The sequence below is a fragment of the Pongo abelii genome, chromosome 9 (genome assembly GCF_028885655.2).
Source record: "Pongo abelii isolate AG06213 chromosome 9, NHGRI_mPonAbe1-v2.0_pri, whole genome shotgun sequence".
In the NCBI taxonomy this organism is placed as follows: domain Eukaryota; kingdom Metazoa; phylum Chordata; class Mammalia; order Primates; family Hominidae; genus Pongo; species Pongo abelii.
Genome location: NC_071994.2, coordinates 9110419 through 9132918, shown reverse-complemented (window position 1 = coordinate 9132918; position 22500 = coordinate 9110419). Strand labels below are relative to the sequence as shown.

Genomic DNA, 22500 nt, shown 5'->3' with positions numbered 1-22500 from the left:
CTTGTGCCGGGCCCAGTCTAGCCCCTGGGAGGCGGCTGGGGTCTGGCGCCACCCTGCGCAGCCCGCGCCCACGTCAGAGGTGAACATCAATTTGCTTCGAAAGCCAAGGGTAAAGAGGCACGATCTGATTTATCAGTTTCTAGGAAACACCCTCTGGGAGGGAGGAAGGCAGGCAGCGCCCGCCGGAGACCTTACAACCTCTCACCAACCGGGGAGGGGGGCTGGTAGGGGCGCCTCGGGTCTCAAGGCGCCCGGAGGGTCTGCGGGCCCCGAAGGTCCCTGGGTCCGAGCCACAAGTCGGGGCAGGAGTGAGGCCGAGCTCGCGGAAATCCCTCAGTGATCACCGAGGTCTGGGCCGAGGGCGGCGTCAGCGGCGGCGCTGGGGAACGCAGGCCCCGTGCGGGCGGCTGCGCGCGAAGCCGGCTTTGCAGACGCAGCGGAAGGAGCCGCTGGTGTTCACGCAGCGCTCGCTCTTACACAGCAGCCCGCGCTGGTTCAGCTCTCGACACTCGTCGATATCTGAAGGTGGGGGCGACAGGTGCGGCTTCGCTGAGCCTCCAGGAGGCTCCTCACCACCGGCCCCGCCCCTGCCCCCACCCCGGAAGCCCGGCTCACCCACGCAGCGGGCGCGGGAGGCGTCGAGCTGGAAGCCGCCAGGACACTCGCACACGGCGCCACCCGGCCGCGGCACACAGCGGCCACTCACGCAGCGACACTCGTCTGAATCCTCCTCTGAACTGTCCTCATCTACGTGGCCCGGGACAATATAGACTTCAACACTGAGCCCCGGCCAAAGGCTACCAACCCCGCCACCGCCCGACCCGGCAGCACTCACCTCTTGGGGGCTTCCCCAGCAGCAGGGGGCTCGTGTCCCAGAAGGAATTGCTCTCGCTCTGCGATGTCGGGCACTGGGACCCTGGGAGGAGCAGAACTGGTCAGCGACGTCCGGGTCCCCGGGCCCTGGCCCCCATCCTCCCCGACTGCCTTACCCGCGCCGCGCGGCGGGCACGGTCGGCATTGGGCGCCCCAGCCGCGGCCCTGGCGGCAGCAGCAGTCGTCGAAGGTGAGGGCAGGCCCGGCCAGGGGGCCAGCACACATGCCGTCCTCTCCGCGCTGGCTCCAGCACACGTCGCGCCGCTCCGGGGCACGCTCTGCGGAAGACACCTGGCATCAGAGAGGGGCCCAAGGCAGGGACCGCCCGCCTCCGCCCCAGCCCACCTGCGCGGGGGCCACGTGACGGACAGGGCCCCGGGGTCGGCCAAGGCCAACCCTCGCCCTCACCGGCCGGGCTCTCGGGGAGCTGGCAATCGCGGCCGGAGGGCCCGGGCACCCAGGGCGGGCGACACTCGCAGCGGTAGGAGCCCGGCAGGTTGACGCAGCGGCCAGGGCGGCAGGCTGCCGGGTCCTGGCACTCGTCCACGTCTACGAACAGCGAGGGGGTGGGTGGGGGCCGTCACAGCTCGGCCCGGGCCCCGCCCCTCCCGCGTACCCCACTCCCCGGCCCGGGCCTCACCCATCTCTTCCGGACTCAGGCACTGGCGCTGGGCGGGACTGTACTCGGCCGGGGGCGTGCAGGCACAGCGGTAGCCGCCGCGGGTGTTCTCACACACTCCGTTCCGGCAGTTGGACTCGTCCAGGCACTCGTCCACGTCTGCAGGGAGGAAAAGCGTGGGTGGCAGGGGCAGGCCTGGGATGGGAGCGGTGGCGCGTGTCTCCCTGCGGCTTCCCCACGGCCGCCGGGGGGCTGAGCTCACCTACGCATTCCAGCAGGTTCCCGTCGTAGTAGAAGCCCTGCTTGCAGTAGCACTCGTAGCCAGGCTGCGTGTTCACGCACTTGCCCTCCTTGCAAATCTCCGACCCGAACAACATGCACTCGTCGATGTCTGCGGGGTGACAAACACTGGCCGCTCCGGTCCCGCAGCCGCAGGCCGGAGGCGTGGGCTGGGCGCACCACCGGAGCGATGCCATCCCCGGGCGGGGCCTACAGGAGGGGCGGGGCCTACAGGGCGGGGCTTACCCGGCGCGGACAGCTGACCCAGCGAGCCCCGGCGGGATCCGGGCGAGCCCAACCCGGGGTGAGAGGGCGCGGGGCGGGCGGAGCCGCAGGGCGCTTACCACGGTGGGCTGGGATGCCGTAGTTGACGATGTTGTTGTCCTGGGTGTAGCCCTTTCCGTCTGGGCAGAGGCTGTGGAACTCGGCTGCAGGGGCAGGGCGGCCGTGGGGAGGGAAGAGGCAGGACTGAGCGCGCGCGTGGGCTTAGGGCTGCAGCCCGCCGCCTATTTCCCAACCGCCAGGGGGCGCCATTTCCCACATTTGGCTTCCAGATGAAGAAACTGAAGACCTGGGAAGGGGCCTGCCCGGCTCCTGACCTGAGCTGTAGACTGGGCAGGGGTAGATTTCGCAGTGGTCGCCCCAGCCGGCCCCCAGAGAGCAGCAGCACTCCTGCTGGGTCACGTTGGTGGCCAATACGCTGTCGCAGAACACTGTGTCATCGAAGTTCAGGTAGCATTCCTTCTTGTGGTGGGGCTGCTCCACCTCTGAGGGGCGGACCGCAGCTCAGGGTCGTGCACAGACCCCCTTGGCCCTGTCCACCCTGCCCACCCACCACAGGTTTTCCCCCCACATGCCCTGGCTCCCCTTAGCCTCCTCCTGAGAGCTGGCTCTGTTCTCAACGTGGCCCTTCATGGTCTGGCCCCACCAGACTCCCTCAGCCAAAAGGGACTTCTTCCGGTTCCCCAAATTTAGGAGGGTGGGGCCAGGACACATCTCTGAATCCCAGCTGCAGCTCAGGGGACTTGTCCAGTCTGAGGGAGGAGCTGGGAGGACACTCACCCTCACAACCGTGCTGGTCCTGGGTGGGAGTGAAGCCCTCATCGCAGACACACACATAGGAGCCCTGAAGGTTCTTGCAGGCCCCATGGGGAAGGCACAGGCCCGGGTCCTGGCTGCACTCATCTATGTCTGCAGGGCAAGAGTAGCGCAGCTGGAAACCCAGCCCCTCTTTCCCTGGGGCTGCACCTCAAGGGCCTCACACAAGTTCAGAACCTGAATTTCCACTTTGGTTTCAAAGTATGTACAGCAGGAAGTCTGCTGTGTCTGTTCATGTGTCTGAATGTGCACGTGGACATTCGCTGCTGTCCTTCATAACACCTTCAGTGGCTCCCACTAATCTTACAAGACCTAAAGGTATCGGAAGCCCAAATGGAAAGGCCTCAAATGCCACTAAACTCAGCTTGGCATTTGAGGCCTTTCAAATTGAGCTTCCGATACCTTTAGGTCTCATCACACCTTACTCTAGACCACCCTCCACTCCCCAACTCTGTGCTCAGGGCACCCTCGCCTCCTCTGTAAACACAACTAGCTCCTTCCAGATCTCTATGCTTTGCAATTACTGCTCTTTGGTCCTGGAATGACTTCTCGTGCCTTGCCTTTCCCATGCTTAGGGAACTCCTACTTACGTTTCAGTCCAGTTCAGTCCAGTTCAACATTTACCTCCCCATTGCAATTAATCATTAGTCCATACCTTTCTTGGCACCCAGAACCCTGAACTGTCAGAATCAGTTTACATGTCGGCCTCCCCTAGCTGGGAGCCCTGGGTGATTGCTGATTACCTAGTACAAAGCACAGAACCTAGAAAATAGTAGGTGCTCAATAAACTGTTTTTTTTGTTTTTTTTTTTGTTTTTTTTTGAGATGGAATCTCTCTCTGTTGCCCAGGCTGGAGTACAGTGGCGTGATCTCGGCTCACTGCAACCTCTGCCTCCTATCTTCAAGCGATTCTTCTGCCTCAGCCTCCCGAGTAGCTGGGACTACAGGCGCGCGCCATCACACCCAGCTAATTTTTGTATTTTTAGTAGAGATGGGGTTTCACCATATTGGCCAGGCTGGTCTTGAACTCCTGACCTCATGATCCGCCCGCCTCAGCCTCCCAAAGTGCTGGGATTACAGGCGTGAGCCACCGCCCCCAGCTTGAGCCACTGCGCTCAGCCTAAACTTTTGTTGGATGAATGCATGTGTATGGGTGAGTTGATGGGGAAGACCAATACATTAATATCTGTAAAGAGCTTAACAGAGTGCCTGGCACATAGTAAGCACCACGATAGCACTAACTGTCATGTTTACTGTGATCATTGTTATTCTAGGTGAAAGACTGGAAGGCTGAGCAGATGGATGGGTGGATGAATGGAAGGATGGATGGAAGGATGGATGGATAGAAGGATAGAAGGATGGATGGAAGGATAGATGGATAGAAGGATAGAAGGATGGATGGATGGATGGACGGATGGATAGATAGAGAAAGGCCACAGTGTGTCTAGGGAATTACTGCTCCCTGCCACATCCCTCAGGAACCCTCAGCCAGTCCCCCATACCTTGGCATTTCCTGCCACCCACCAGCCGATGCCCCTGGGGGCAAAGACATCTGTAGGAGCCATTGGTATTGATGCAGTCACCCCCAATGCAGGCTGCAGGGAAGTCACACTCATCAATGTCTGTAGGGGATAGAAGGGGTGGAGAATCTCAGGGGCTGATAACCAACCCCAGCCTGAGGCAGCCAAAGCTTTCCCCCAGAGCCCTGGGTCAGTCCCACGCCCCTATGCCCCACCTGAGATCTGGATTAGGACTGGACCTCGGGGGGTGGGGGTCCTGGGGTAGGGAGGGACAGGTCAGCACCCCAGCTCTAAGATCCCTCACCCTCGCAGTGGCTCCGGTCCCTGGACAGATGGTAGCCAGAGAGGCACTGACACTGGAAAGATCCTGGTGTGTTGGTGCAGATGCCATTGTCACACACGTCCCCAGCCTCACACTCGTCCACATCTGCAGGGCACAGGGGGTGTCAGAGGACCAGGCTGGGTGGTCTTGGGTTTCTACTAGTCTTTTCTCACTTCTGCGCAATGGCCTGGAGCACCAGAGCTGAGGCCAGCAGCACTCAGAAGCACAGGCCTCACCCTGCTTCTGGGTGGCACACAGTGCCCTGGTGACGAGGTCAGGTGCTGCCAGGGTCCCTAGGCCAGGTCTGATGCTAAAGAGCCTCTCCAGCCTTCCCTACCCTCTGTCCCTGCCCAGCCGCTTTCACTGCTGCTCCCACCCTTCCCTCACCCGCCATGGCTCCCTTTTTTCCGGGTGGATAAACTCCCTATCCTTGTCTTTCCCACTTTCTTCTGCTCAGGCAGTAAAGGAACTTGACCCTCCCCCAGGACACACTTTCCTGAGGCCTCTCTGGTGGAGCCAGTTATTGCCCACACCCCAGACCCCTCCAAGCCACAGCTCTGCCTCTGAGGTGCCGCCGGCCTCCTGCAGCCTCAGCCCTCCTGTGGCTGTCAGCACCCACCTTCCTCGTTCCTCCTGCTCTGTTTTTCTCTCCATCCTGGGAGTTTCGAACATCCGCGTGGACAACCAGGTCAGCCTCTGACCTCACATTCCTGGATCTCTCGGCTTCTGTGACCTTCCCCTCACTCTCAGGGTCCCAAGGGGATTTTCATCACTCAGATCTGCTCCACCCTGGGGCCCTCAGAGGCTGCTTTCTTTCCACGGTTCTCAAGTCCTCACCTCCACCTTCTCTCTCACAGGGCTTGGTGGTCTCCCTCTCAGTCCTCCGAGCTTGCCTGACACCCCCAGACTCTGATAGTTCCCAGCTGGAGCCCAGGGCTCATGATCCCTAGGACTCCCGTCCCTGATCCATAAACACCTCTCCTTCCTCCTCACTGGTCTGGCAATGCCCAGTCTCTGGTCAGAGCTGTGGCCTGTGGAGCCTGGGTGCAGGGTGGGACTGGAGCAGCCACCAAGCCGAGCGCGCTGGGCCATAGCCACGTGCTTCAGCCTCAGTCCAGCAGAGCCTCATGTGGCTGGCACCTCCCTCTCCGACTCCTCTCGAGCTTTGACTTCCATAAAGCCCCTAGGCAGCCCCATGCCCTGGGACACTTCTAAATCGCCACTGTTCTCCTGAGTCCCCTACTCAACCCAGGCCCTTCACTGTGTATTGAGAGAATTAAAGGTAATCGCCCTTAACCCACTGAACATGGTTATCTACATCCATTCCCCTCCTGCTCCTGTTACAGTAAGAGATGTCCCTTCCCCTGTCCACAGCCAGCTGCCCGCTGGCTCTCCTCCCTCGTCTCCTGACCCTGCCCTCGTCTCCTGGTCCACTCTCCTGGCATCACCTCCTCAGCCTATACCAAAGCCCCACTTAGGAAGAGCAAGAGTCCCCAGGTCTTGCTCTTCCTCACTTGCTGCCCACATATCCTGGCCTCTGTCCCCATCATATCCCAAAAGCTACCCTGCCAAGGCCACCAGGGACCTTCTTGCCAAGGAAGGCATCACTAGGATTTCCATGTAGGATTAGGGGGCAGACCCCTAAGTCTTGTCCTAAGACTTATTGTCTCACCAGTTATTATTTGACAAGAACCTCTCTATTGCACTTAGCTCATCCTCCACCTTCCCTAGAAATATGTCCTCCCCAGCTTCCCAGATGGTGCCCCTCAGGCGCCCCTACCATCCCTCCCCCCATCTCCTCCAACGCCTTCCCCAGCCTGCCCCTGAACCGTCAGTGTCCACAAGGCTCTGCTAGATGCTCTGCTTACCCAACCCACCTTGGGTTGGCTAAGCAGGCCCACCCAAGACTCCATAGCTCCCCCGGTCCATGGTCCATCATTCCAGGTGGGTATGCTGGCATTTCCTGCTGACAGGCTCACAGGCACGATCCACTCAATTTGTCCAATGTAGAGCTCAGCATTTTCCCTCCCAAACATGCCCATGCATGAGGACCCATTCCCAGTGAGCAGCACCACCCCCTCACTCACTCAAACTGGAAACGGGGAGGGGTCGTTACCACCCTCGCTTTCACTTGACATCCAGTTAAAAAACCCAGGAGGTCTAATATTTCTCCAATATCATCGTCTCATGGCCATCCTGAGCCCACCACTCATCCTGTCCACCACTGTCTCCGCCCTAAGTCTCTCCAAGAGACCTCCCTCCACAATCAGCAGCAGGGAACGTTCTAAAACAAATGGCAAATCTTGTCACTCTTACACTTAAAATGCGTCAGGTGCCCTCTCTAACACCTTCTGGGTGAAGCACAACCTCCCAGGCAGGAATGAGGGGGCCCTCCAAGGGATGGGGATCTGCACCTCCCCAGCCAGACTCAGCCCCCATACCCTGGTCATTCCTTACAGTTCCCCAACACTCCACCCTCTGTCTCACCTCTGATCTGCCAGTGCCAGCCCCTGTGCCTGGCATGCTGTTCCTCTCCTCCTCCTTTCTTGCCTAATTCCTAGTGATTCTTTAAGATGACCCAGGCCTCCTTCCTCCCATCCCGCTGTGTCTCCAGGAAGCAGCCCAGCTCCATCCAGGCCCAACACTGCATGCTACAGTCTGTGTCTTTCCTTCTCCAGTTTTCTCTGAGTCCCAGCCCCCAGCCCCGCCTCTTGGTGTATAATAAACATGAGTGCAGGGGGGAGTACTATCGTCTGCCCTCATTCTTTGATATCTTTTTTCCTTCAAATTTAAGTAACATGCTTTGCAAACGCAGCTTCGAGCTCTGCCCCCTGAAACCCTTCCCACGTGGAAATTCTAGTGGTGACTTCCTTGGCAAGGTTCGTTGAGAAAATGAGTGAGCAGAGTCACCTGGGGATGAATGAGCCACCTTCCACCCACTGTTTACAGACAGCGTGACCCGCTCCCCGGCTTCAGCGCGTAGGGGGCGGCGGAGGCCCGGGGCGGGTGTCCTGGCGCTCACCCAAGCAACTGCGGCCGTCGGGCGCGGGCGCGTAGCCCTGGGCACAGGTGCAGCGGAAGGAGCCCGGGAGGTTCTCGCACCAGCCAGGCGAGCAGGGGCTGCCCTCGGCGCACTCGTTCACGTCTGCGGCGGAAAGACCTAGCCTCGGACTCTGCCCCACCGGAAGGCGGACTGCGCACCGCGCGGGGGTGTGGGTCTCCTCCCTGGAACGCGGGGTTGAGAGGGCAGCCTCTACTCCCGGAAGGTCCCGCCCCCAGACGCCAATCACCACCGCTACCCCGCCCCGCCCCCAGCGGAGCCAGACTAGGGGAGGCACCCGACGGCCCCACCCACTCGCCTCCGGGCCCCGCCCTCACCGCGACAGGCCCCGCCCCCCTGGCTGCGGTAGCCGGGCTGACAGGCGATGCACTTGAAGCTCCCGGGCTTGTTCTCGCATTTGCCATCCGGGCAAGAGCTCGGGTCCCGGCACTCGTCGATGTCTGCACGGGAGGGAGAAGGAAGAGGACCAATCTGGGGACAACGCGGTTGGCCCGGCTCCCAGCGTCCACAGCAGGGCCTTCCTCCCACACAGATCAACGAGGCTCCCGGACCCCAACCTCTGAGAGTCCCAGAGGCGAGCATACAGGCCGGGTGCTGTGGCACACGCCTGTAATCCCAGCACTTTGGGAGGCCGAGGCGGGTGGATCACCTGAGGTCAGGAGTTCGAGACCAGCCTTGCCAACATGGCGAAACCCCGTCTCTACTAAAAATACAAAAATTAGGCGTGGTGGCAGGCGCCTGTAATCCCAGCTACTCGGGAGGCTGAGGCAGGAGAATCGCTTGAACCCGGGAGGCGGAGGTTGCAGTGAGCCAAGATCTCACCACCGTACTCCAGCCTGGGCGACAGAGGGAGACTCCGTCTCAAAAAAAAAAAAAAAAAAAAAAAATGCAGGCCCCCCCAGCCCCACCCCAGGTGGAGAGACAGCTAAGGAGCCCCTTCTTTGGTCTGAATGGGGTCCCCTCACCTTCGCACACAGGAGGCCGGGAGGCTTTGAGCCGGTAGCCGGGGTAGCAGTTGCACTTGTAGTGACCGGGAAAGTTGATGCAGAAGCCGCCGTCGCCGCACAGGTGGGGCTTGGCGCATTCGTTCAGGTCTGTGCGGGAGGAAGGGGCCACGAAGGGGGTGTAGGAGGCGGCGGGCAAGGGGAGGGATTACACGGCGGTCTGGAGGAGAGCCCTTCCCACCCAGGGCCGCCCCCGCCCTGGCGGCGCTCACCCACGCACGAGCGCCCCCCGGCGCCCACGTGCAGGCGATAGCCGCGGTTGCAGTGGCAATTGTAGGAGCCGCCGGTGTTCATGCAGATGCCCCTCCCCGGGCCACAGGGCTCTGCCTCGCACTCGTTCACATCTGAGAAGAACGGGTAGGCCGAGAAAAGTCAAAGGAAGCGTCGTTATCTGGGGTCCCCCTCCCTCCACTACCCACCTGCACGCCCGCCGCCTGCCTGCGCTCACCCACGCAGTAGCGGTGCTGCGGATGTGACCGGTAGCCGGGGTTGCAGTGGCAGGAGTAGTCTGGGGGTCCCGGCACGCACTCTCCGTGGCCACAGATGTTCTGGTTCAGTCGGCACTCATCAGTCTCTGCGGGCACGGCCAGGTCAAGGGGCGGAGCAGGGAGCGCTCACCTTCTGTCATATCCCCAGGGCAGACCTCAACACCCCAGTCACACCATGACCTCAAGTTCCTGTAGGCCCATACTCCAACTCCAGGATGTCCTATTTCTCTCTTTTAGATAACCCCAATATCAAGACCCCCAGAAAGCTCCAAACTAGAATTCCAGGCCCCTGACATCCGTATCACCGCCACACCCAGGCCCGGATACTTCCATTCCCAGTTTACTGCAAGACCCTGACCCCAGTCACCTCAAACCAAACCACATCCCCTCAGGGCCCCTCAGTCGTCCCAGTACTCCCACCCAAGGGACTAAAACCCCTTTCTCCCCAGTCACCTCAATACCTTAAACTCTATAGCCTCAGTCACACCAGTGTCCTCTAGCCCAGTGACTCCATAAGCCCTTGCCCCAGGGACCCGACCCCCCTATTCCAGAAGGGTTGATTACCGCCTCCCAAGACTAGCAGGAGCTGGTTTCCTGGGAATCCTAACTAGTGCCAAAGCTGTGCACAGGCAGTCAGATCCAGGAACTGCCCCCCTCCCTCCCTCACTCTCTTTGTCACCAAGCCCAGGACTCCCTGCCTCCAACCTCCCCCTCCTTTGGATCCTCACTGCTCACCAGTTTCATTTCCCACACCCCTTCCCCCTCACTCCTTTCATGCAGCCTGGGCCATGACAGTGAACTCTGCTCTGCCCCAAACTCACCTGGCCAGTGGGCTTTGCCTGGAGTACCTCTCCTTAGGCTGCTTTAACAGCCCCTCCTTTGAGGGGCCTTGTCCACATTCCCAAAGTCCCCAAGAACAGCCATCTCCCACCTGAGCCCTAACCCCAGGAGCTCATGGAGGATCAGGGTTTCAGTTGGGTTGGCAGTTTCCTTGTGCTTTTGAAGCCCACACAGGCATGGGCTTGAATGCGGCTCAGCTGTGTGACCTGGGGCAGGTTACTGAACCTCTTTGAGGCTCAGCTTTCTCATCTGGAAAATGAGGCTAACAACGCTCATTTTGCAGAGTATGAGAAGGTTAAATGGTATTTAGAACGTAAAACTCTTCAGATAGCACCTGGCACAGAGGGACTACTCAGTCTGAGCTAGCAATTATGATGCTCAAAATCCTGCAGACACTGCCCATAGCCTCTGGCATTAAACTCAAGCCTCCTCACAAGGCTCCATGCACTGGACTTCCCCTGGTTCAGAGACACTGGCCTGTGTGTGGGTTCTCCCTCCTCCACCAGTGTTTCATGCTTCCATGCCTTTGCCCAACTTAACTTCCCTTGTGATATCCTTGTCCCAACCTGAATGCCCCTCCCTTCCTCATGTCTCTGGCATTTCTAACCATCTTTCTTTTTTTTTGAGATGGAGTCTCACTCTGTCCCCAGGCCGGAGTGCAGTGGCACGATCTCGGCTCACTGAAACCTCCATCTCCCAGGTTCAAGTGATTCTCCTGAGTAGCTGGGACTACAGGCATGCACCACCACACCCAGCTAATCTTTTCTTTTTCTTTTTTTGTATTTTTAGTAGAGACTGGGTTTCACTATGTTGGCCAGAATGGTCTCAATCTCTTGACCTCGTGATCCACCCACCTCAGCCTCCCAAAGTGCTGAGATTACAGTCATGAGCCACTGCACCCTGCCACAGTTTCCCAGTTTTCACAGGAAAACTCCCCAGGCCGGAAAAAAAAAAAAAAAAAAAAAGAGCATGGTGGCGCACACCTGTAATCCTGGCACTTTGGGAGGCCAAGGCTGGAGGATCACTTGAGCCCAGGAGGTCAAGGCTGCAGTGAGCCATGATCCTGCCACTGGACTCCAGCCTAGGTGACAAGGTGAGACTCTGTCTCAAAAAACAAACCAAACAGAAAGAAAGGAACCCAAATATTTCTTGAGCACCTACTATGTGCCAGGCACTGTTGAGGTGCTGGGGATACTGCATGAACAAAAACAGACAAAAATTTCCTGTCCTTGCAGAGCAGAGAGGCAACAAGCCGATCAATAAGCAGAATCTCCTATGTCTTATAAATGCTATGAAAAACTAAATCAGGGCCAGGCGTGGTGGCTCACGCCTGTAATCCCAGCACTTTGGGAGGCCGAGGCGGGCGGATCACAAGATCAGGAGATCAAGACCATCCTGGCTAACATGGTGAAACCCCGCGTCTACTAAAAATACACAAAAAAATTAGTCGGGTGTGGTGGCGGGAGCCTGTAGTCCCAGCTACTCAGGAGGCTGAGGCAGGAGAATGGCGTGAACCCGGGAGGCAGAGCTTGCAGTGAGCCGAGATGGCGCCACGGCACTCCAGCCTGGGCGACAGAGCGAGACTCCGTCTCAATCTCAAAAAAAAAAAAAAAAAAAAAAATCAAAGTAGGAAGGAATTCTGAGGGTTGTGATAATAAGTAGGGTGGCAATGATAGAAGGCTTTCTGAACAGATTTTGAAAGATAGTTATGGGCTGGGAACAGTGGTTCATGCCTGTAATCCCAGCACTTTGGAAGGCCGATGCGGGCGCATCACGAGGTCAAGAGATCGAGACCATCCTGGCCAACATGGTGAAACCCCGTCTCTACTAAAAAAAATTAGCTGGACGTGGTGGCGCATGCCTGTAATTCCAGCTGCTCGGGAGGCTGAGGCAGGAGAATCGCTTGAACCCGGGAGGCGGAGGCTGCAGTGAGCCGAGATTGCGCCACTGCACTCCTGCCTGGCAACAGAGCAAGACTCCGTCTCAAAAAAAAAAAAAACCTGGGAAACCTGCTAGACAAATTCTAAAATACCTGTAACACTAATAAGTATTTGTTGAATGAATGAACTCCCTCAGAATGGGCTAACCACCAGCTACCTGGATCGTTTAGGGCAGTGGGATCCCTGGTGCTCACCAGGCTTCCCCAGTGCTCAGCCCTGGATGCACGCTAGCCTATTAGCGCTAGGGAATGCCTGGGGGCGGGAGGGAGGAGAGAAAACTAAACTGGGGGCGTGGCCTAGGCAGGGCGTGGCTTTGCTGAGCGGGCCTTACCTGTGACCTGAGTGGGCGCGATCTCCACGGCGCTGCGGGAAGGAGGCAAGTCCGGCAGGAACCAGCGCATGGTCGGGGGCGAGGGACGGGAGATCAGCTCTGCGGGCGGCAGTGCACTCTGGTCAGAGACGATATTGACTGAAGCTTCCCTTTCCACTTCAGTCTTGGCCCGGCGCCCCACCCCAGCTTGACTGTCCCCGAGTACTTAAACTATGAACTCCCCGCCCACCCAGTGATTTAGCCCTTGAGGACTCATCCCTACAGTGCCGAGCTCACCGGGGTAGGGCCGGGCAGGAGACGTGGTGGCAGTTGGGTGGCTCTGCTGCACTGACCGCTCCTCACTCACCGGCTGCGGGTGACAGCAGCATGAGCCCTCCTGTCCCTCGCCTGCCCACCCCTCCCATCTGGGTTCTCATACTCACTGAGTCCGTGGTCACCCCTAAAAGGGAAGAAGATGGGGCCATGAAGTGTTGGGGTGGGAGAAGGGAGTCAGATCTGGGATCAGCAGCTGAGTATTTGTAGTTAGGGTCTCTGGGAGTTCAACAATCATGTCTCCAGGTCAAGGGTCAGGGGTTAGATTCTGGGGTTAGGGTGTGTTTGCATAGTAGTCACATGATCAGGTTGATGGGCCTTGGGTTACAGGTCAGGCTGTAGAAGGCTTAGGAGGTTATAGCTCAGGGTCAAATATGTGGGTCAAGAGTCAGAGGGTCAGGTGGGAGGTCAGTGGATGGGTCAGGGATAAGGAATTGGGGGTTAGACTGTGAGGTCAGATCTGTGGATCACGGGTCAAGGGGTCAGGCCTAGGGGCTCGGCATGGGTCAGGGATCAGAAGGGGTCAGGCTAGACCTCTCTCTTCCTCTGTGTCCTCAGGTGGTGGAGCCTGGCTAGGGCTCTCTGGAAGCTGCTGGGGCTTGGGTGGCCCGTCAGGGTGCAGGAAAAGGGAAAAGTCACTTTCCCCCTGAATGGTGAGCGTCTGGTGGGAGGTGAGAATGTGGTATCCCTTCCCAGCTGGGCAGATCTCCTTGAACGCAGCTGCAGTCAAGACAGCAGACACAAAAGTGAGCATTTCCTGGACAGGTGCATGGACCTATGAACCCCCTAACCCTGGGTAACCCTGACTCACCAGTGCCATCTGTTGGGCAGCGCTGACACCGCGCGCCCCAGGCCTTGCCGACACTGCAGCAGCAGAGCTGGCGGGTCAGGCGGGTGGTCAGTGGGTGCTGGCACTGGTGCTCAGGGCTCACCAGGCGGAAACACAGGCTCTTCTCCTCCGGTTTGTCTGCTGCAGGGGGCAGTGGGGGGCAGGGACATCTGAGCCTGCACATTGCCCACGTCCCTCTGCCCAGCTGCTGCAGACCTTGCCTCTCTGGCCCAGACAACCCTTGATCTCCTGTGGTCTCTGACCCCATATGACCCTGAACTCATGTGACCCCTGAAACTTATGTGACCACTCACGCCATTGACTCCCGATTCTAGCTATTCTGGACTTCACCACTCCTACTCATCAAGCCTATGTTCTGCATGACTCTGACTCTATGTAATCCCTGACCCCACGTGACTGCTAATGGCAGATCTCATGTGACCCCGGACCCCGCTGATCCCTGATCCTATTGTCTCTCTGGGCCTTGTTCCTCCTACAGTCAACCCTTAAGCCCACTCTGATCTCTTGTGATCTCTGATCCTTGCTCCCACCCATGCCTTGTGACCTCCCAGGAACCTGAGCCCCAGGTCTCACCAATGCACTGTGAACGGGAGGGGCCTAAACTATGGCCAGGTGGGCAGACACAGCGATAGGAGCCAGGGTTGTTGAGGCAGTCACCATGGCGACACACGCCCGGCATTGCGCACTCGTTGATGTCTGTGGTAAGTGGAAGTTTGGCCCCTCTGGTCTGGGGCCATGGGGTGACAGCAGGCTGCTCCAAGGACCTCAGGGTCTTGCCCCAGCCCCACCTCCTCTCTCGCCCACCTCGGGACCCTCCCCACCCCCAGTAATGGTTGGCCTGCCCCTCCAGCCCACAGAATCTCCTAGCTGGCCATACCCTGGCAGTGGGTGCTGTTGAGCCTCTTGTAGCCCTGGGGGCAGTCAGCACCCACTTCCCCACGTACAGGCCCTGGCTTCTGCACTCCTGTGTCTGCAGAGAGAGGACAGCTTGGCTGGGGAGAGTGAGGAGGGAACTGGGGAGGGGCACAGCAGATGTAGAGAGGAATCTGGTGATCTGGGGACTCCCACTGCAGGGACGGGTGGGACGGGTGGGGAGGGGCCACCAGATGGGGAACGCCCCCTGAGCCCAAGCACTCACACTGCAGCTGGGGGCACTTGTGGCACTTGCTCTGGCCCCAGGCAGTGCCGATGCTACCGCAGCAGTCTTCCTGCTTGGTGAGGCCGGGGAGGGGGTTGCTGCCACACTAGGGGAAGGAGGGGGAGGTGGGGTTACAGAGCACCCCGCCCCGGCGCCGCCTGTTAGGGTTGGGCCTTTTCCTCTTCCCCCGCCCCTCAGTTTTCTGCTGTCCGAGTGAGTTGGCGCAGAGCAACCCTGAGAGAAGGAAAGGCCAATCCCGACTGTGGATTCACTCACGGGCTGCTTGGGCAGAGTGTCCTGGAAGCAGCGGCCCAGGGGCTTCTGGGTGGGCGGCCGGGGGTGCGAAGGCTTGGGGTGCGGCAGCAGGTGCTGGGAGGGGGCCGCGCCCTCGGCGTTCGAGCTCTCAATGCGGTGCACCTGGACCGAGGCCTCGGGCGGGTGATGGACGCGCACATTCACCACGGGGGGCGGGGCCTGCACTGGGGGCGGGCGCGGTGGCCTCAGGGCTGCCCGCACCGCGCCGCGGGTCACCGCGCTGAGCTCCTCCAGGGCTGACCCTGCCTTGCCCTGGCCACCCTAGTACCCACCCACTGGCGACCTTCCCGGGTATGCCAGTTGCCTGGTACCTTCTGCTGAGATCTGTCCCGGGCCTAGGGGCACCAGGAAGGCTGCGTGCTGGGCAGGAGGCCCGTCCCCGGGCCCAGGAGGGTCAGCGATCACCTGGACGGCGTAGATGGCGTGCTTGCTGGCCACAGAGTCGCCCTCCGGAGCCAGGGGCGGCAGCGCCCCTGTGGACAGGGCCCCCGCCCTGCTCAGGCCGGGGCCTGAGCCGCCAGTACCCCCGCCGGCTCCTCCTGCTGGCACCTGGCAGAAGCGCCCGGTGAAGTCCGGGGGACACAGGCACTGGTTTCGCGAGGAGCACTGGCCGCCATTCATGCAGGGGAGAGGGCACACCACTGGGGAGAAGAGCGGGGTCAGGCCCTCACCCACATCCTGTCTCTTTCCCCTCCTCCCTACTTCCTTGCCACCCACTGGCTCTGTCCTCTTGGGAAGCCAGGTTTTGAGATACATCCTACATAGGGAAACTGCCCTCTCTAGGTTCCCCAACATCCTTACACCCATGTTGGGTTCTGGAGTCTCAAGTCCAGGATTTAAATCCTCGCTAAGCCATGTGCCAGCTGTGCGACCCTGAGCAACTCATGTCCCCTCCCTGTGCCCCAGCGTCCTCATCTGTAGAGATGTGTGGGTCAGATGAGGTAAGGGCTGTACAAATGCTTACTCCAGGGCCTGGTACACAAAGGGTGCTTAATAAGTGGTAGCAAATAATTATGGTGATCTGGCTTTCCCCTTGGGCCTTCCAAAGGTATTGGCTCCGTCCCTGGCGCCTCCTCCTCTTCTCCCCTAAACCCTTCCCTCCTTCAGGCCTCAGTCCTCTCTGCCTGCTCTCCACCCTCTCCCTCTTCACCATCCTGGGGCCCCCACCTCACCACTGCCAAAGATGTCCACATCTCAAGACACAGACATAGCCCCCAGCCTTTCCAGGGCTCTCTCAGGCACCTCTGCCCAGGACATACTGTCAGAAGTCAGCATCCTGCCTCCCCACCTCCTCTTCACCTGGCCACCAGGCATCCACAGCTGAGCCCCCACGGCTCCGTCCCTCCTGCTCTCCCCTGCCCAGTTACAGCCTCTAATGTCCCATGAACCTGCCTCCCCTCCTCCCTAGGGCCACTGCTCCTGCCCTGGCTCAGGCCTGGCCACCCAGACCCCTCCTTGGCTTCCAGCCTCTCCTGCTGGTCCACAATCTCAGTGTCCCAGAGAAACTTGCCTCAGGCAGAAGCTCACTCCAAGGACCAGAACCTTTTCAGCCCATCCCCCTCTGCTCCTTCCCTGTGCACTGCACACCCCAGGACCCACCTCCCTCTTGCAAATGTGCCTGCCTCCTGCCTCCTGGCCTCATTCATGCCCTTCCCTCCACAACAGGGGCCCACGTCCCCCCCTCTCTACATATGCAGATCTCATCCTCCCTAGCTCAGTGTCTCCACCAGGAGGGAGCCTCTCCTCCTATCTGGCCCCCCTGAGCTCCCTCTCCTGCCTTACCACCCGCTGGCCAGCTCTGCCTGGCACCTGCTTGGCTATGTTCTTGTCTGTCTGCCTCCTTATAGAGGGTACTCTGGAAGGCAGGGCCAGGCTGGCCTCAGCTCTGGGTCCCACAGGGGGTTCGGCGGAATGAATGAAAGAGTGACTGAGGGAGAGGATGGGACCTTTGTCTGTTTCTGTCCCATACTCACCTTCTACCTGTGCTACTGCCAGCCTTGGGGCTCTGACTCATCCCAAAGCCCCAGCCCTTCTCCTACCCACCCCATGGCTGCCCTCACTTCCCAGGGCAGGAGGGCAGGAGGGCCTCACAGGGACAGCCCACATCCATGGCCCTCAGGGTCAGGCTAAGCACATCCCAGCCCAGCCCATCCTGCCTGGCCTCTTGGGGCCAGGCCTCACAGAGCAGAGGGGTGTGTCCTGGGCTGGGGGAGGTAGGATTCTCTTTTTCCTGTCTCCCAGTGAGTCACTCACAGCGGTGAGAGTGACCTCCCAATGACACCCGCCCACTGTGGCCTGGGCACCGAGCCTGGGGGATGTGGGCAGCACAGATGGAGACAGCAGCCTGGGCAGGATGGCCAGGGAGCCTGGGAGAGGGACACACATACACTCACACCCACAGTCCTCTTGTCACACACACAGAGACTCATCCTGACACCAACACAGGTTCACATAAACATTCCCATACATTTGGCCGGGCGCAGTGGCTCACATCTGTAATCCCAGCCCTTTGGGAGGCCGAGGCAGGTAGATCACTTGAGATCAGGAGTTTGAGACCAGACTGACCAACATGGTGAAACTCCATCTCTACTAAATACAAAAAAATTGGCCAGGCGTGGTGGCGCATGCCTGTAATCCCAGCTACTTGGGAGGCTGAGGCAGGAGAATCACTTGAACCCGGGAGGTGGAGGTTGCAGTGAGCTGAGATTGCGCCATTGCACTCCAGCCTGGGTAACAAGAGCAAAACTCCATCTCAAAAACACAAAAACAAAAACATTCCCACACACTCTCTAACAGCGACTAGAGACACACACCCAAGACAACACAAAGACGGGTACTTCACAGTGTGCCACGCCATGCCCATGGCATGACCCCAGACACAGGGGCAATATGCGCACAGACACATGCACGCACACCCCATCTCATGAGAAACGTGAGCCACATGAGTGGGGTTCCTTAGCTCTGTGAGTGGGTGAGTGAATATAGGAATGTGTAAGAGGGGCTGTTTTGCTGGTGCCATCCCGGGCCTGGCCTAATTACCCTGTCCAGGAGGGTAATTACTACTGGGACACCTCCCCGAGCCTGGCCCACGGGGCCTAGCAGGAGGATGACTGAGCCCCAGGCCTGACCCTTTGAAGAGAGATGCTGGGGAGGGGGTGGACTCCAAGCTGAACTGGGGAGGGTGTAGGGGCTTGGGGGAGGATGAGGGGAGCCCTGAGGGCCTCTGAGGCAGGACGTTAGGAGCCTATGGGGAGGCATTGGAAAAGGAGAGGCTGAGAACCCCGAACTAGTCCCTACCTTCAGGCCTGCACCCTACTTTTAGGCCTCAACACCCTCCCTTCTCAGACCTTGCCAGTAACCGGCTCCCATCCCCAGCCCTGACCTTAGCTCCTCCTCCCAGGGAATGCAGGTGTCTACTCTGGCAGGCCCTACTTTAGACATTTTGTAAAGACTTTTCTTGTTTCTTCCAGCAAATCTGCTTCTTGGGGGAATATTTATCCCTTCTCTGAGGCTTCCTGTCCCCGGCTCACATTCCTCAAAAACCCTGTGTGCTCCTGCTGAGAACTCAGCACCTTCTGGGAAGCCAGTGTCATCCAGGACCTCTGCATTTCCCCACCCCTTAGGCCCCAACCCTAACGCAAAGCTTCAAAGTCCAGGCCTCCATGCAGCCCTCCAACTCTGGCCCCAGATTTCCAGCCTCCCAAGTTCCCTGAGGCCCCTGGTCCCCCAGGCCCTCGGATCTCTGCCCTTTATACCCTCAGCCCCCAGTCTCTAAGGCCAAGACCCCACTAGCTCTCCCACCGGGCCTGGTGCCTGTCCTTCTTCTGCCCCCAGCCGTGCCCCCGGCCCTCACCCACGCGGAAGCCGGAGCCCGTGAGCGTGTCTGTGCTGTGGCCGTTCTCTCCGATGAGCGTCATGTTGGAGCCCTGCTGACAACTGTCCCGACACTGGCCCTTGAGACAGGTCCGCTTGCAGATCACCGGCGCAAAGACCACCTTGAAGCGCTCGCGGGCCAGCGCCCCGCCCCCGCCTGCGCCCCGCTCGCCGGCCGGCCCCCCCTCGACCCTGCCGCCCAGGCCCAGCAGCAGCAGCAGCAGCGCCAGCAGCCCCACCGCCCCCGCCCCGCGCATCTCAGGGGCCAGGCCGCCAGCAGCCCCTCGGGGCCCGGGCATCCGGGGCCGCAGGACCCGGGGGAGGGGGGGCGCGCCCGGGCGGGGCGAGGGGCCCGCGCCCGAAGGGAGTAGAGGGCCGGGAGCCCCAGGAGAGGGTAGGGGGCAGCAAGGGAGGGCAGCGGGGGAAGCGGGCGGGAGGGGACCGCGGGGGCCCGGCGGGAGGCGCGGAGATGGAGACTGGACCGCGGGGAGCGCAGAAACTTCCCAGCCCCAGGACGAAGCCCAGCCCAGGCCCCGAACTCAGGCAGGAGCGAGGAGGCCGGAGCAAGTTGAGGCGGAGAGGAGGAGCGAGGGAGAGGAAGGCCGGGCGGCCGGCCCGCTCCGCGCCTCCCCCTGGCCGGGCTCCTCTCCCGCGGCCGCGGGGAGGCAGGGAGCGCGCGGGGAGGGCGCAGGGAGAAGTGAGCAGTTGTTTTCCCTGGCTGGAGCGCGGCACGGCGGCGGCGAGGGGGGCTGGGACGCTGGCCCCGGGCCAGGGACACAGTTTTTTTTGTTGTTGTTTAAAGCGTCGTCTCTGCCGCCTGGAGAAGCGAGGGTGTGCAGGCGGGCGGAGGCTGGGGGGTGGGGGGTGGCGCGGGGACGGTCCCCACCCCAGATGCCCGCCCCCGCCGGAACCCGCGGCCGCGCTGGGCCCTTTCCAGAGGCCCTCACCTGGGACCGTCGGGCCGGCCGCGGATTCCTCCGGGCGGGGCGGGGCGGGGAGGCCTGCGTAGAGCGAGATACCGAGGCTGAGGGAGAGAGGTGGCCCTGCCGGGTCACACTGACGATGGAGGCCGGGTGGGGCCGGAGCCCAGGCCTTCCAGCTCTTTCCCAGTCTCCCTTGCAAACGTGGGGGTCTCAGGGCCCCAAAGTAACTTCTCGTTAGTGCTGGTCCAATCCCCTCTTGAGGAAAGGGCTCAAGGGTGGGGACAGCCTTTGGCCAGGGCTCACGGAGGTCCCAGGAGGAAGTCTGTGGGGTCCAGAAGAGGAGCAGAAAGAACAAAGCTAGAACCCAGCTTCCCTGCCAGCCCCCTCGGAATGGCTTCTTGGTGCCCACCCTGCCACCTCCCCCCTTTCCCTTCGTCTGGCCGTGCTGGCGGGGCTGGCTCTGGGCCTCAGACACTCTGGAATCGCCAAGGTCTGAGCTCAGGGCCTGGCCCCCTTCCCAGGCTAACAGCCGGGAGGAGGGGGGCGCTGTTCGAGGGCCCAGGGGCTGGAGAGGGGCACAGCAGAGCCCCAGGGCAGGGGCTGGCAGCGGCTGGGGGTGGGGGTGTTCAGGTTGGCCATGGCTGGAGAGGAGCATAGTTCCAGACCAGGCTTGTCCACTGGTCTGGAAGGAAAGGCTGCAACGTCCGGGGGCCCAGGCCTTACTGTGGGGCCTGCCAGGAGACCCCAGGGTTCAGTCTCTGACTCACAGAACTCAGCAGGAGGTGGGGACGGCTAGGGCACATCCAGGAAAAGCTCTGCCAAGTCAGGGCGGCACCAGACCCTCTCCCGGACAGCACCCAGGGCAGCAGTCTAATTGGGGAGAGGAGGTTCAGGGACTCACTTTCAGGCACACCTGTCCAAGGAACTCTGTTTTTACTCTGAGCGTAAGTTCATGTGGGTAGCTTTAGGGGGACGCTTAGTAAGTACAGCTTGGCGGTGCAGGGCTGGGAGGGACAATCACATGTCCCCAGGGATCCCTGCTGCCGGAATCCAGGACAGGGTGTGAGGGGCAAGCCCCTGCTTGGGGCCCTGGTCCACACTGAGGCAGGGAATAACGCTAGGTGCTGACCACCTGCCAGGCACAGGGCTGAGCATTGTATACTCATTTTTTCCTAACACTCATCTGAACCTGTCCCGACCCTGCCTAGAGCTGGCTGTGGCTCACCATGGAGCACACAGCACAGTCAAACAGTCCAGGGTTGGATTCTTACTGTCTCTGAGCCCCAGTTTCCTTGCTTGTGAGATGGGGATCTATTCACTCAACATCTATGTTCAACTACTGGTAATAAAAAATTAAACATTAAAAGATAAATGTAAAAAATTCACTCAACAAACTGAGACTCCACCAGGTCCTAAGCTCTTGGCCACAAATAGAACCAGTCCTGCCTTCCTGGAGCTGCTGTGCTAGGGGAGCTGGTTATGTGCCAGATCAATTCACACAGAACTGTGGCTACAACAGAGGCTGGTACCGTGACAGAGAAGGGCAGGGAAGCAGGACAGGAGAGGGCTGGGACCTGGGAGACAAAGAGAGTCTTCCACTGGAAGCTGGAAGATGAGTAGGTGTGAGTCACACCTGTGGGCATCTGACCTCAGGGGAGGCTGCAGGGGGAGGCTATCCAGAGAACTGAGGGAAGGCCAGTGGAACAACAGGGTGTGGTGGAAAGGGAGAGCCGAAGGTGTAGTGGTGGTGGGAGGGGCCAGCCATGGTGAGGAATTTGCTTTTATTCTCATTGCAGTGGGACTGTGTCAGGGCAAGAGCGGGCACCCTGCCTTCATCCCAGGAGAGAGATCTCACTTGGCCCCGGGAGAGATGTATTTGGGAGGGGAGATGTAGAGACTGGGTGAAGTGGGGGTGCTGGAGAGGTAGGTGGCATGAATGGCCCCCAGGTTCCTGGCCTGATCTCTGGATGGGCGAAGAAGAGGGGAGGCAGAGGAGCTGGAAACATGGGGCAGGGTCCACAGCTCTGTTCTGGTCCTGCTGAGTTTGAGATGCTTGTGAGTCATCCAAGTGGAGGCGCCCGAACCCAGGAGTCTGCAGCTCAGACAGGATGTCTGGCCTGGAGACAGAGGCTTGGGGTTATACGGGGGGCATCTATGACAGCGGGAAAGGGTGGGCTTACTATGGAGAGAAGAGAGCCCAGGGTGCCCTGGGGAGATCACCATTCCCAGGTCAGGTAGAGGAGGTGGAGTCAGGCAGGGAGAGGAGGCGGAGTCAGGCGAAAGACCAGAAAGAGCAGCTGGAGGGAGCAGAGAGGAAAACCAGGAGTGTGGTGGGGAAGAGCCAGGAGGAGGGTGCGGCCCTCGGTGTCTAAAGCTGCTGCTGGAAGATTGGGGGGCTGACAGCCCTTCGTCAGGGCATGATGAGGGGACTCAGTGAGAGGGATCAATGAAAGTGTCCAGCCCAGTAATGATGCCCAACTCAAATGATACCCAACCAAATTCCTTCAGCTCTCAGGGCCTCCGCAGGAAATAGCTGAAACCACTGGGGCTAGCAACAGAGGGACATCACTCCAGTGCACATTGCTCCACTGGCATAACCAGGGAGGGTGCCTGAGAGGTGTGGCCTGAAGCAGAGCAGCAGCCCCTGGCCCTCTGCAGCCTGCAGGGAGGGCGCTGGGGGAACAAATATCACCCTAATCTCTTTCTAGCCACGGG

The 22500-nt window shown here is 60.0% G+C and overlaps 1 protein-coding gene and 1 pseudogene across 4 annotated transcripts; both read right to left on the bottom strand.

Moving 5' to 3' along the window:
• Positions 1–110: 110 nt before the first annotated feature.
• Positions 111–19665, bottom strand: LTBP3 (latent transforming growth factor beta binding protein 3). Of its 4 annotated transcripts, none has more exons than XM_063728370.1 (28): positions 18843–19665; positions 15301–15630; positions 14951–15180; positions 14675–14780; positions 14414–14506; positions 14110–14232; positions 13498–13656; positions 13221–13406; positions 12797–12813; positions 12651–12723; positions 12375–12473; positions 9224–9349; positions 8988–9119; positions 8737–8865; positions 8089–8211; positions 7733–7855; positions 4693–4815; positions 4371–4490; positions 2834–2962; positions 2371–2538; positions 2116–2199; positions 1755–1883; positions 1514–1651; positions 1282–1422; positions 990–1151; positions 836–916; positions 616–747; positions 111–519 (listed from the first exon to the last, which is right to left on the bottom strand). In XM_063728370.1, exons 1-28 carry the CDS (start codon positions 19159–19161, stop codon positions 368–370), a joined length of 3927 nt encoding a protein of 1308 aa, XP_063584440.1. In that variant the 5' UTR covers positions 19162–19665; the 3' UTR covers positions 111–367. The 4 variants fall into 4 exon arrangements, with proteins under 4 accessions (XP_063584440.1, XP_024110616.2, XP_063584441.1 ...); XM_024254848.3 differs by having other exon boundaries at positions 14951–15153; positions 18843–19662; XM_063728371.1 differs by lacking the exon at positions 1282–1422 and having other exon boundaries at positions 18843–19661.
• On the bottom strand, positions 12104–12146 carry LOC112135607 (U7 small nuclear RNA; annotated as a pseudogene).
• Positions 19666–22500: the final 2835 nt, after the last annotated feature.

What these genes read in the sequence shown, in the direction of transcription:
- LTBP3 (XM_063728370.1), bottom strand. Translation starts at nt 19,161, where the DNA reads ATGCCCGGGCCCCGAGGGGCTGCTGGCGGCCTGGCCCCTGAGATGCGC. An exon ending in GGGCTCCGGCTTCCGCGTGG is followed by an intron (nt 15,631 to 18,842) that starts GTGAGGGCCGGG and finishes TCTTCTCCCCAG; the next exon opens with TGGTGTGCCCTCTCCCCTGC. An exon ending in CTCCCGCGCCCGCTGCGTGG is followed by an intron (nt 520 to 615) that starts GTGAGCCGGGCT and finishes CCCCACCTTCAG; the next exon opens with ATATCGACGAGTGTCGAGAG.